General features: G+C 41.1%; 1 protein-coding gene across 1 annotated transcript; it reads left to right on the forward strand.

The window, feature by feature from the left end:
- The first annotated feature begins 611 nt into the window (after positions 1 to 611).
- rnd1b (Rho family GTPase 1b) lies at positions 612 to 11,036 on the forward strand. Its single transcript, XM_063464306.1, has 5 exons — positions 612 to 884; positions 1,392 to 1,479; positions 7,435 to 7,544; positions 7,668 to 7,802; positions 7,978 to 11,036. Exons 1-5 carry the CDS (start codon positions 765 to 767, stop codon positions 8,221 to 8,223), a joined length of 699 nt encoding a protein of 232 aa, XP_063320376.1. The 5' UTR covers positions 612 to 764; the 3' UTR covers positions 8,224 to 11,036.
- Positions 11,037 to 14,674: the final 3,638 nt, after the last annotated feature.

The raw sequence follows: 14,674 nt of genomic DNA on the forward strand, positions 1-14,674 counted from the left end.
ATTACACTTCTATATAATATAATAGTGTTAAATAATAGACAGTCAGAGATTATACATTAATTTGCCCCACAAAGGGGGAAGATGATTATTTATTTTTAAAAAATAATAATTTTTTAAAATACATTTTTGAATTTAAAAAAAAGCCGAAGGAGACGTGTTTACTAAATAAATGTGACTTGACTGAAGTGCAAATGAAAATAAACTAATTAGCAGGGAGAGCCCCATTGTTCTCAGCCAGTGGTGCTATCGATTCAGCCAGTCGAGTCAATTTAATCAGTCAGTTTGTGACAAGACACACAGGTGACAAAACAACAGTCTGCAGGGGGTGGCTGCAGATCACATTGTTCTTTAATCTTCTATGTTAAAAAATAAAACTATGTAAACCGATGATTGCACAGGGAGATTACAATTTTTTAGTCCTACGCGTGGACAAATGCGTCTAAATCTATTACACTTTCTTTCTTGCACAATAATCTTCGAAGTATTTCGAGATATCTGCTGTCACATCCTCCCAGACAGAATAACTTGAGAGCATCACCGAGTGCAGTAAAGGGAGCCTGTGGAATGTTGCGCTCCTATTGGCTGCTGCTTGCCTGTATAAAGAGCCGCAGTGGCAAATTCAATCAGATCAACTGCGGGCATCCTTCGAGAGCGAGACACCGGGTTTCTCAGTCAAGCTGGGACAACAATTGCTGGGCTGTTCTGCTGTTTGTTTGTCTTTCCCTTTTTCTGCTAAATAAATCCTCTGGAGCATTGTTGGGATCATGAAGGAAAGGAGAAATACACAACCGCTGGTGGTGAGATGTAAACTGGTTCTTGTGGGAGACGTTCAATGCGGAAAAACGGCGATGTTGCAAGTCCTGGCGAAGGATTGTTATCCAGAGGTATGCAAAAATGTGACTCGTGTTGAAGTAAAATTTATGAACAGAAAAGTCTACCCTGTGTTCTCTTGACAATCGCGGTGTTGGGTTTTCATCAAATGATTTGGAAACGGCACGGAGAAAACAGTGCGTCTGTTGCGGATAGTGACATATTGCTTGCGCATTTCCTAAAATTTCTTGCTTTTTAGTTTATTTCCTATTTACTGACCTTTATATCATCGGTAGCATTATTGTTTCATCATGTGGTCAGTGGAATTATGTTCTCTGCGCATTCTTAGCTGGTGGTTTCCTTTCATAGTGGCCTGCGTTGAATATCTCCTGCAGTTGCAGCGATTAAAGTGATTAATTGATCCGAAATTCTGTCAAATTGAGAAGCGATATAAATTTGTCTTATTGTTTTATTGGTCAGTGCGTGTGTTTTTGTGTATAGTACTGATTAGTTAACTTCCATTACCTGTAGCTGCCTGACAACTCCCCACTAACGGCACCGTGTTGCTAATTGCTCCCCAGACCTACGTGCCCACGGTATTTGAAAACTACACAGCCTGTCTGGAACTGGAAGAGCAGCGAGTGGAGCTCAGTCTGTGGGACACTTCAGGTAACCGATCACCTTTTCCGTGTGCATGTGGTGTGTGATCTGCAGTTCTGCTTGCCGCACTGAAGAGGATTTGGCAATGCCCCGTGAATGTAATGAGTGTTTGCTTTTGCTGAAAGGAACACCAGTCTCTGTATTTCTTCCCAGTTATTCATTTTCGTCATGACATTTTTTATTTTGGAGCAAGAAAATGGAACATTGAAGTGTTGTTAAACATTGGTAAAGACTTAGGGAAGGGCCTTATAATCTATTCCCCCCCCTGTTGGTACACAGGATGTGTACTTGTTGAACTATATACTCTTTCAAATCTCCCATTTACTACAAATTAAATTTCCTCCGATATGAAGTGTCCCCCTTTTTTTGGATGTGTCTGGATGTAAAGGACTCTGCAGATCTACAAGTGCATTTTTGTGCCAAGTGTGTTGCAGTGGAAAAACTGGGCAAAAAAGACTGATTATTCCACCTCACTTGCTTTTAATGCCTACTCCGTGCATCATATGTTCATTTACACTAAGCGTGAAAAAGAGGGTCAATGTGTCATTGTAGATCTCCCGGGAAATCTGCTGTTCGGCGTGTTGACCTGAATACTGCGAGCACGGGTCTGCAGCACCTGTTTGATTCCCTTCATGCTCGCTGCACAATAGTTTCTCTCGCCAGGCCACATTCCTCTCCGTCCACACTCGTGCTGCAGCCTGACTAGGTCACATTGGCAGTACAAGTGTGTTTATTTATTTATTTTTGTGCACACGTGTGTCTGTGTACAACAGATCCTTTATATAACAGACCCATTTGTATGAGATGATGCAGTATTTACCGTGCTCTCATATTTTTTTCCCCCTCCCATTATCACAAAGCGGCAAAATGAGGAGAAAAGTGAGTGTAATTCCCTCCCCAGACCAAATCCCGTTTTTTAATCCCAGACTGTGGACCTTTGGTCTGGCCAGCAGGAGTGGGCCTGGTGCCGAGGGATGATAGGCACACAGAGCTACATCCTGTTGAGCAGGACAGTTTTTCTGGAGCAGACAGATAGGAGGGAGCTCAAAAAACTCTAGTGACCTGCATTCCCCCTCCATATGCTGCTCCAGGTCAGCCACTCAAACAGCATGATGCAAGGGATTAAGACTGTGAATGGGACTGCTGGGCAACCTCTTCTGACTGACCCAGTGAGTTTGTGGCTCTTTCTTTCTTTCACTTGAGCGTTCCCTTTGTTGCTCCCTCTTTGCTACTTTCTGGCTAATCTGCATAGATTGCCACTCCCTGCCCTCTAGCAAACACCTATGGCACAATTCAATACCAAGTACAATAGAGTACAATATGCACATGCATAGCAGACTATTTGAAAATGGGTCACAAAAATAAAATCTATTTTTATTCACAATAGATTTGATTTAAAAGACCCGCCCCTCACACTCTCAGAGGAGACCGCATGTGGTCCCCTTCCCCCTCATCTTTTATAGATGACTCTTTTATCATAGGTATCTGCTGTCAGGCTCGTGGTGATGGGTGACAGGCAGAAAGGGGTATTTGTTAGCCACACCGCACAGTTTCCTCTCCTGTGCCGTAATTTGCTCTAATTGCGTGGAGTTTATGCCGCCCTGGCCCACACCACAGTGAGACAGTCTCCTCATTATCCCAGCTCCCCTTCATTGATTGCACTGACCTCATCACTGGCTCCACATGGCAGGCGGCTCCTTCTCTCAGCTCCAATATGGATTTACAGTCTAAAATCAATCCACCAGTTTTAACCAGGCTTATCTGATCAGGAATGCTGGGGAATAGGGGAAAGAAGGGAAGGTGAGCTCTGTCTGGTGTAGCGCACAGATAGTGAAAAATAAATGCCATTATGATGTTGGTGTGTAATTTATTTCAGGTTTAATGATGTTGCTGACGAAGCCTTGAAGTTCAAGATCGTACTGTGTGTGTGTATATAATCACTTATTGTATGATGTATACATAAGACCGATTTGGAATGAATCCAATGTCCATTTAAGCTGATGAAACACTCTGCTGGATTGTAAAAGGGGGCATTTTTAATATTTAATTGTCATGTTGATGACCATATGTCATGTGATTTCTCTAATAGGCACCCAGTTTGTAAAACTTAGGTGCTTTTTAGAATTGTAAGCAGGTACAGTTTAATTCCTCCATCTTTTCCCATCATTGATTCATCAGTGATCTATTTTTTTATTAGTAGTGTTTAGCTTTGCTAAATGTTTCATGGACTGTTGTCCAACAATCAGTTTACACTAGCTGAGAAAAACAGGCTATATTCTCAAATGTTTCCTGCCTTATTTTATCCAAATCAACATTTCAGGGTTTTTAAATCAAACTCTTTGATGTTGGACTTAATTTTCTTAATCCAGTGTCATCAACTATGATGATGTCAAAGTAAAGCTTGTTAGCAGATCATATAATGCTCGGGAAAAAAGCACCTCCTTCACCCTGCAGGGGGCTTCAGCACTAATTCTGACTGGCTTATGTGAAACCAGGGAACAACTGCTTGACGCAATGTAATATGTTTTTTTGGAGCGTGCTGTGAAGTCCGTAGTCCTCAGCTGCGGCAGCACCACAGCTCCCAGTCGGTTGAGTGTGGGTGGAGGCGCAGGGCTCCTCTCGTCCCCATATCTGTGAGTCATCCCATCACTGGATCATTAATCTGTCTGACCTCCGCATTTTCGTAGTGAGAGGAGGAGTGCTAATGATGAAAACAGGCTATGTCACTCACTCGATTTTAGCGCACATCCACAAACACACAGTTATACTCTCGCTCGTGCAAACACAAAGCCGATCCTCCCCTCCCCCACCCATAGCCTTCAACACAAGGGCCTCCGTCTTCAGCCCTGTGAAGCCTACATCCACTTAGGCCCAGTCCTCACCTCAAACACTCAGATCTGGGCACCGCACCATCAAGACGGATGAAGTTCTGCTCAGCCACAAGAATTTGGTTATACTCCTTTTTCTTTTCTGCCATTCCTCAGTTAGTCAGCCTCACTCTGCATGTTTTATGCCTCAGAAACTCTCCATCTGTTGTATAGAGGCATGCAAGGAGGAAAGCCATAATTTGGGCCATGCTTGTAGGCGCTGCATGAGCATTGATCTGGCTTCCCAAACCATTGTGTGGTTTGCTGCAATGGAGAAAGGAAGGGAAGAGAGTGAAAGAGACAGATAGCAGTAACCTGTGATATTACACTGCAGGGGGTGAGGGATTAATGGCAGAGGAGGTCTCTTTGTGATATGGCTCAGTAGGGTATACTTTGGCTCCCCCTCTTCTTTTTCCTGTGGCTTTTTCTTGCCACAATAGTAACAGCTATTTCTTCCAAGATTAGAAACTAGGCCCTGGCGTGTAAGGAAAGTGCTGCCGAGGCTGCGCCTAAGCCGAGTAACATGTTACGGGGGGTTTGAATACTAATATTGAGATGCTGTATGTTGTTGTAAGTACACTATGTTTACTGATTTGTGCATTGTTTGTCCAACACAACAAATAGAAGTTTTATTTATATGTGAGGACAATAGTAACCAAAAACAAAGAAAGAAAGGGGGGGTGGGGGGGGGGGATCCTAGAGGCTTAGATGTCCTTTGCGTCCCGTAGCAGCCCCTTCCATCTTGGCAGGCTAATTGATTTGTCAGCTTTAAAAGCAGAGGCTCTCGGACCTCTGGTGTAGCCTTCCATTGATTGTTGCATTTAGATCAGTGGCCATTTAATGCAGAATCACATCTTGTTTGTTGGCTCTGTGATAACCCCTCACAGGAGATTGAAAAGATTTCTGGAGCACCCGACCTCTGACTTTCCCATTATATACTTCACGTATATGACGTGGCACAGAAACTTGCAATATTAGTGGCTCTAATCCTTCTGATTTTAACATGTGTGATTTTTAACATGTGTGACATGACATATGTCTCAAATTCTTCAAACACAAAGTTGTGTTTGTGGCTTTTCTGCTACAATTAGGTGTATGTGGTGTAAAAGCGATGGTGTTTTCTTATATGTATGACATCTGTAAATAATTTAATCAAATTGTCTCCATTCTTTCTTTCTTTCTTTTACTCAAGAATAGAAAAAAAGTCACTTTTATTTCTAAAGGCAAAGAAATGGAGCTGTAACACAAGCATGTTCCTTTGTTCTTTTGCAACAGTGTTTACTTTCTTCAGGACATTGAGTCCTGAGGAATTTCATCACAGCTTGTCATTATTCCACTCACGGCACCCGGCAGCTGGCAAATTCAGTTTTACCCTTTGATAATGTGGAAAATCATTAAGTATTCATAAGCACATATCCGTTTTTGTGTACACATACATGCACGCATCCGTGTTTCATGTGCTTTTTTTATATGTTTTCTTCTGCTGCATTGTTTCTGCACCATAAATCAATTAGGACGGTTGTGCAATATCTAATGAGTTATTACACAGACTGCTTGTGTTATCTTTAGCTATAAAAGGAACGCTGAATCCCTTTTGGGATTCACACAGAGACTAAAGTAAACATGTTAATCCCATTGAGCAGCCCCTCTTCTGTTTCATCTGATAAGGGACCGGATTCACCTCTGCATGCATCCAAATTTAAAAAGTGTGCGTCTGTGTTAGCGCTTGTGGTTCCGGCGCGTGTGAATCTTTTTGTGTGATGGGCGTATGTCTGTGGTCCCAAACTCTGTCGCAGAGAAGAGGAATGTCCCCAGCAGTAGGTGGGTGGGCCGCTAGTGGTGTAAAATGATTGAGTGGCAGTTAAGGCGAGCCTTTACAGAGAGCCAGGAGGAATGCCTGATGTAGATGGTGGATTCCAAGGCTGTTGCTGTGGTAACAGAGGGACTGGAGGTATTGCTTGCCGAGCAGAGGATTTTTTGGGGGGGTGGGTGGCTTACTTAAGGATTCTGAGCATGAGTGGGAGCGTCTGCCTGCCCCGAGCCCTGCCGTTCCACTTGCGTAATCTACTGCAAGAGAAGATCAATGAGGATTTAGTGCTCGATTGTCATCTTCACTTCTAAAATGCCAGCCAAGAATATAGGAGCAGCAAAAGTAGCAGTTTTAGCAACAGCAAAGCGGAGCTCAGCGGGAAGAAGTGATGCCGCGCACACCTAACTTAAGCAGATGATTTCTCTTGCTCTTCCTCTCCTGCTCAATCTTCTTCTTTTTTTTCTTTCTTTCTTTTTTTTTTTTTTTACCAACTTCCTGTTCTCACAGCTCTTGGATCTGGCCTAAATTAAAAATGAAAAAACAAATTGCTCTAAACTTGAATGTATACACACTTTATATTACAAATGTAGCTTGAAGAATTGCACATTTAAGATGGATACTTAATTGATCCCACAAGGGAAATTATTGTGTTACAGCAGCAGGATAAAGAATAAAAATGGCACAGCCTACAATTAACAACAAACGTAAATTGCCACAGATGCATATACTGTTATGTATGTATAAATTTTGTATAACAGTCATTTAAAAAAAACAATGAAAATTAAATAAAAATGAGGTTACATTAAAGAAGAGCAAAAAGTAAGACTGAGATTGTGCAAGATATTAGTGCAAATTGCATTAACAAGTAATATGTAAAGTGTAAATCTAAGAAACATACTTTTCCTACAGTTTTCTGTACCATCAGATGTTAAATAACCTGTACAGCAAATGTGTTCATTCACACTGAACACGGGGCAAAAAAACCCCCACTGAGGATCTTTGTCAATATTTAAAAATTGTGGCTATGCAGGAGTCCTCTTTTGTCACACAAACCAGCAATATGAATTTAATGAAGTTTCTATTAATTGACCTGGCATATTAAAGAAGACTAGACCTGGTTAAAGAGCAGCAAAACTGGAAGTTTCCTCTTAAAAAAAACATGATTAAAAAATATTTCTGAGCATCCAAAAGTTCTAGGAAATGTTTTATGGAATGCAAAACTACTTTTGTCTACATTTTCATAGTTTGTTACAAGCATTAACATTGCTCTCCTCTCTCTCCTGTAAGGTTCTCCGTACTATGATAATGTGAGGCCCTTGTGCTACAGTGACTCAGATGCAGTTTTGCTGTGTTTTGACATCAGCCGCCCAGATACTGTGGACAGCAGTCTGAAGAAGGTAATGACTTAAGGTCACTTTACTTCAAAGTCCTATTCTCTCTTGTAGCCTACTGTGATTCCAAAGTGTATTAACAGACTATTTATCACCATACACCAACTGATCACCTTTTTGGGTCCACAGTGGAAAACTGAAATTCTGGACTTCTGTCCAAGCACACGTATTTTACTCATCGGCTGTAAGACCGACCTTCGCACAGATGTCTGCACACTGATGGAGCTGTCCAATCAGAAGCAGACTCCAATCACCTATGAACAGGTGAGACAAAAGAAACAAACGAAGATCCATGTGTGTGCAGATTTTTACACATATGCCTTTCCTGTAACACCCCGTCCCAAAGGACTTGTCTCCACACTACATCACAGGAAAAAAATTTAACTGCATCATTGAAGAATATCATGAACAGTATCGGTTATTGCTTCATTTATTGCAGGGTTCTGCTATGGCTAAGCAGCTGGGTGCAGAGGCTTATCTCGAGTGCTCGGCGTTCACCTCGGAGAAGAGCATTCACAGTGTATTCCGCACCGCTGCAATGGCCTGCATCAACAAGCTGCAGCCTCTCCCGAAGCCCAGCCCCACCCGACGCCTCTCCAAAAGACTTCTTCACCTGCCCAGCAAGTCAGATTTGATCTCCACCACCTTCAAGAAGGAGAAGGCCAAGAGCTGCTCGGTAATGTGAGTGGAGACCTCTTGGGTTACAGTCCTCACATTAAACCCACATCCCCTGCGTCTTTGGTCTCGGGGAAGGGGGGGTGGGCACGATGGTTTTATCAGGGTTACCTGCTGAATCCTTCCCTCACCCCCCCAAGAAACCAAACACCACTCAGAAGAGGTGGACACTTCGCTGTCCACTTGCTCCTGAACCTTTTAGTGCACCTCCATCCTTTTCCACTGTTTATTTTTTGTTTGTTTGTTAGTTTGTTTTTTGCTTTCGAACAAACAATATCAGTCAAGGTTTGATCACCAAGCTACCATTTTATTTTCACCTGTGAACAGTATGCAACTACAATGGTGTTACATCTGTCTAATTTTACTATCTATAGGCACATGTTGATTTTGTCCGAAATGGAAATGTGCAACGTGTGACGTTTAATCTTGTGATGTAAATGCCTCTCGGAAAATTCAGTGGATATTTTTTTTAACTCAAAAAATAAATCTAGCATGAAACCGTCAGGAAATAGCAAAATCCTGTACATCCCTCTTAGTAAGGTGTGTGAGGTGTGAAATAGCGTGTCACTGGTTTCCCCATTTACTGGAAGTACATAGAATAGATGTACAGGGAGCAATGGGACAAACCGTGAGAGCTATTACATAGAGAGATGTTCTTATTGTCTCAGCAGTGATGACAGCAGGGATAAGAGCAGTGAGCACAGGCTGCTGTGCTTACAGCAGTCTAGACTACGTCAGCCTGCACGGATTCTTGATGCATGGCTGTGTAGCTCTGGATAGTGTTGCTCTGCAAGCTTTCAGTGGAATAACTGGAAGATGCTGAAGAGGCTCCGTGTACACAAAACGACTGCAGAAATGCGGAACGGACACAAAATATAAGCAGAGGTTTAGCTGGACTTCCAGGGTGTCTTTTATCACTGCTGGAGTCTGGTGGGATAGACACATTTAATTGCTCTTGTGGTGACCAGGAGCTTAACCACAGTCGGTTCAATGTTGAGCTTAGCTTTGCTTAGCCTGTTGATTATTGAACCGTGGCTGGTTATCGATACGAGTTAAGATGTTAGGAGGCATATCTAAAAAGAATAAGATCACTCCTACATGGAAGTCAGACTGACCTGAAATGGTTTGTATTTTCAGACACTCTTCAGAAAAAAAATTGTAGCATTGCATTGTTGACAGTTTTTCAACAATTCTCAAATGGTATGCAGTTTTGAAAAATATGCCTTTCATATTGAGTTCCCAGAAGTCAATGAGATTTTTGAATACTGTAATTACTGTAATATGCCTGTGGATTCCTCACATTTGCATCAATGCAATGTAGCACCCTCAACCTGATTCAATACTTCCAAAAGGACTGATTTTTGTTTTGCACACACTTGTAATATCTGTTCACATCCAATAAGCAGCACTTACTGTAGGTTACATTGCAAAAAAACAAAAAAACAAAAAACAAAGGGAAAAATCAGATGCTTTTCTGAGCTTAAATCTTAGGCTTCATGGTTATGTGTGTGTGCGCAGCATTGATCTCCGTGCTTCTAACCATAAAGCAATAACGATTTAAGTGCTTTGTGATGCAAAAGTAACCTGCGTGGCAATAACAACGCAGCTTTGTGATTACTGTCATGCTATAAGTGCTCCATGGATCGACATGTTAGAGATTGTTTCAATCTCCGCTGTACAAAAGGCTGCTGATATAGCCCCTCCCTCCCCCTGTGTAAGTAGTGATCGGTATATAGAAAACCAAGGACAGCGTTTGCGCTGTGAACTAGATCAGAGTATTCCAAACAAGAAGGAACAACATGCTATTTGAGTTGTTGCTGTCAGCTCAACATAATCATAATAAAAAGCATTGAGGCAGTATGCCTCAAGTGAATTGTTGTATTTGTTTTTTCAAATTTGAACTATACATTAAAGTCTAGCAATTATTCATCAAGGGCTAGTGTGTGTGGAGGGGGGGGGATAATGTGGGACTAAGGAGAACAAGTAATCAAACTGCACAGGCTGGCCCTGTCCAAAGAAAGCTATTTTTCCATTCTTTGTGTGTGTGCACGCGTGTGCGTGTGTGTATATTTTTATGTATTTAATGGCATGATGTTAGTCGCCGTGTTGTTTTTGAGATTTTTCTGAAATGGCTGCTGTGTCTGTACGGAGCTGTGGACTGCCCCTGGTAGTTGGAGGAACTTAAAGTGGTGATTTGCACAAAGGCTTCCAGTTCATGGTCACACACCAAATTCCTCAGCATTGCCTAGCAACAATTCAGCTCAGAAACACAGAGACTGGCTCTTGGGTTAGTTGTGTGGACAGATAGGGTTAGCTCACAAGCAGACATCCCCACATCCATTATTACTGCATCGTTTAAGCATTTACGGCGTAGCTTGTTTAAAAAAACAAAACAAAATAACAAATAAAAATCTTGATATTTTTCTCTGGGTTTTTCTCTGCCAGGCCTTCTGATGATGGTTTACATGGGCGGCTCAATGACCATGTCAGTTAATATGCAGCCTTTGTGTTGTAGTCAGTGTGTGGTAAAAATGGTGCAGTCAAACTCCTAAGCATGTCCTATTAAAGTTGTACGATTGTACATACCGTCTCTTGTTTTATAGTCATTGTACAGCATCTTCGAGGGTGTCTGATGGAAGTATTGTTGCTGATGTGCTTTATTTATTTGGTAGCTATTTTGCTTTTTTTTTTTTTGTTTGTTTGTTTGTTGATTGACATGTACATTTGTTTGAAATCTTTTTTCAAAAGTTGACTCTTTTTTCTTTTTTTTTTCTTCTTCTTCTTCTTCTTCTTTATTGCTGTGTTGAATAAAGCTTGCCCCGTTTGGCATCCTAAATTCACTGTTCTTGTCATCTTTTTTTTTTTTTTTTTTTTGATCACTTGCTTATGAAACAATACACTACACTAGACATCTGCTCAGTATCTCCCCAGTCATGTCTGCAGGAAGTGAGGTGCTTATCTTTTCCACTCAAGCGACGCTAATAATTCCTTTAACAGGCTCTGTGTCACTGCCTCATTAAGGATAGAGTAAATTTATATCAGGATGATGGCGGATTACTGTCATTTTCCATTACCACAACCCTGATCTTAGATCTTAGTTACCATTCAGGGAATTATAGTCAGAGAGTGGAAAAAATGTAAATAACACATATTTACCTGCATAAGTAACATGTTGGGATGAAGAAGGAAAGATCTATCCTATTTTAATTAATTGAACCAAGTTATGTGATGGTTTTTTGTTTGTTTTAGTTTTTTGGGGTTCTTTTTTTTTTTTTTTTAAAGGCTGCTTTTATCTGCTCTCATCCATCTTCAAATGCACCACATCTGGTTGCTGCCAGCTATGGAAGTGTCTCAAATGAGCTCAAGCAAGCCAGCCAACACATATGTCCTCGCATTTTCTCTTCTTATCTGTAAAATGCAATGTCATCCTCACAAAATGTTCATTAACTTTATCTGTTTGGTGTTTTACACCTAGTGTAAAGTTCTAAAGTTGTTGTTTAATGAAAAATTCCCGGAGCATCTGTAGAGGATTGTGGTAAGAGTGGCAAGACTGAACCAAAGGAGATGTGGACTGCCAAAACAAAACAGCGAATGAAGCTCATTTAAACATTCAGTAGAGGTGATCATAGCTGCAGTCAGGTGATGATAGTAGTCATCTCTTTCATGATTCAAGAATTATCAGAAAGGTGACTGTCAGACCCCCATTGCCATATGAAAGCAAATTCTAGCCGTAATGGGAACCATGGTTTCCTGAATACGCAGAGCAACAGGAGCACACCAAATTTTGTGGTAAGGCTTTTTCTTTCTTTCTTTTTACGAATGATAAAAGACATTTCTAAAATTTCTAAAATGAACTCATCATAATGACTTGAAACATTTTTTAAAAATGACATGAAAATGAACCTGAGCTGTCCTGAGGTCAGCTTAGCTCTTGCGGCTTTTTTTTGCTAAAAACAAAGTGAGTTATGGGCTGTCACTAGGGGGATTGCTGGAACACCTGAAATAGAGGCAGACATTGTACACATGCCGACACAGACACATTGGGTGTGAGGACATGTAAATGGGCCACATACGCTGGTAGTCATAGTAAATTAGGCCAACATCTGGCTAGGCACAGAGAGTTTAGTTACCCACTCAGCTGTAGTATGTACCGCGAGGGCTTGGTGAAGGAGAAGTGGCACAGTCCAGTGCATTTTTAGGATCAACCCTGGCACTTCGTTGAATGTCTGCCATCTGCAGCTACCTTGGAGGGGTTCTTTGTCTCCAGTACAAACAGTGGGTCACTTTGACCAAGGATTATTGTGTTGCCATTAACAAAAGTTGGAGAGGGAGCGCTCACACAAACCATTTTACTGGGATGTGTAACAGTGAAAATCAATCCACATTGCAATTAAATTCAAAAGAGAAGCATCATCATATCATACACCAGCCATGCTGCCAAACAGCTCCAAGCCATTGTGGCAAGGACTCGACATATCAGACTTCAAGATATTAGCAGCAGATGTTTGAAATCTTGGAGATTGTCAGTGGGAGGCTCTCTGGATTATACTTCTACTTCCAATACATTCTGAGAAATGCTCATTGGAGAATGATCATCTGTGGGATGTGTTGAGAGCTGGGGAATCTGAAGACCAAGCTTCACCTTGTGCTCTTTGTCATTCTCTGTCTTTTCAAACAGTCCTAAGTAGTTTTTGCCATACAGCAGGGTGCTTTATCGTGCTGAAAGAGGCTCCTGCCAGTGTCATCAGGGTCATTAATCCCCTGTTACACTAGGCTGGGAAATTAAGCTAATTGCAGCTGTAGCTCAAATGTTACGGAAGTGAACTAATATAGTGAAGGTATTTCTTTCTTTGGCATAATGATGTGAAGTAACTTGCGATTTTCCATGAACAGCATGTGCGCAATCTTAACCCTCAGAGCTGATTCTGTGCAGCAGAGGGATTTGTCTTCAGAGCCCTGTGTGTTTCTTGAACATAAGAACCAGACATTTGAGTTCAAATGAAAAGGTGGCGGAAGAGCCAAAAATCTATAAAACCATCAGTCTATCCATTTTCTTAACTGCTCAACTTGAGGGAACTAAAACCTGCTAACAGTAAAACACAGAGAGATAATACAGAGAGATTAACAACCATTCATGCTCGCATCCATACATTGGCAGCGGTGGTAGCCTCACTAAGTCCATAAAACAATGAGCATTTGAAGAATAAAGGCAAACTTAGACATGGAGAGAAGAACAACAAAAAGGGGGGTACACAGAAGAACTGACAACTAAAGGACTATAAATACAAAAAAAAACTTGGTTGTGGAGAACATCTTAAAGGTGGGACAGAGATGCAACAAAAACACCAGAGACCGACAAGGTAAGCAACTTAAAAAAGGAAAGAACAGGAAGCATCTTCTCAAATGAGAGACATTGAAATGAATGAAATGAACGACGCTATGGTGATGAACCAGCAGGTGGATAGCAATCCACTCAAATTCAAAGGTAATGTGCAACCTGCAAAATAAATAGGATTAAGAACTAATATTTATAGTATATGATGATGAATCGGTGTTCGTGCTGGACAGGACTTTTTTCTGTAGGGGTGGATGGGGGTGGAAAGGGTAATCTGAAAGGAATTATGTGGCTCTAAGTGGACAGCCCTCAGTGCTGTTGTGTAACATTAGCATCATGTTCTGGGTCCTCAGATAACTCTCTTCAAAGACACAAGAACACATTCCAGAAGTAACCTGTCACTTTATACTTCCTGTTTGTACACAGCCAGATTAAAATCTTCTACATTTTTTACATTTGTTATTATTATTGTTATTATTTTAAAAAGGAGCTTGAACACAACAGCAAAACTGTGCGTATCCATCTGTTTGTGCAGAAATGTGCAGAATCTTAGATTACTGATGAGGTGTGATGAGGTGTCGAGTCCTGCAGTGTGGGCTCTCTCTCTCTCTCTCTCTTTCCTTCCCCTCTCTTGCTCGCTTACAGATACACAGACACCAGATTTTCTGCCTCTGCCGCAGTGCAGGGCAGGGCCAGAATATCCAAACCCATCAACTTCCTATAAAGCCAGTTTTGTTCAAGAAAGGAGCAGGATGTGAACACAGCCTTCCTCTTATGTGTTATCTGAACATATCTGGCAGTAAAATATGTACTTTCAAAGTAAAAGGCTTTTTTTATTCATAGAAGGAAAGAAAAACAATATTAAAATTACAGGCATTAAAGAAAAAATTCTTGCTGTTAATGAGCAGTTCCAATAATTCGGCATCAATTTTTTTTTCTTACAAATTTTTTTAGATGTTCATAGCTCCCCAAACATAATGACTAATGGCTTCTAATCTTCTGAGGTTTATTCCTCCACTGTAAGCTTGATGTTTGTGTTTCTTAACAAAATGTCTTAACAATTATTTATCATATTGCTTTGAAATTAATTTGCAAGTCTCGCTGAAGCCCAGCTCAAATCAAAACA

The sequence above is a fragment of the Pelmatolapia mariae genome, linkage group LG20 (genome assembly GCF_036321145.2).
Source record: "Pelmatolapia mariae isolate MD_Pm_ZW linkage group LG20, Pm_UMD_F_2, whole genome shotgun sequence".
In the NCBI taxonomy this organism is placed as follows: Eukaryota; Metazoa; Chordata; class Actinopteri; order Cichliformes; family Cichlidae; genus Pelmatolapia; species Pelmatolapia mariae.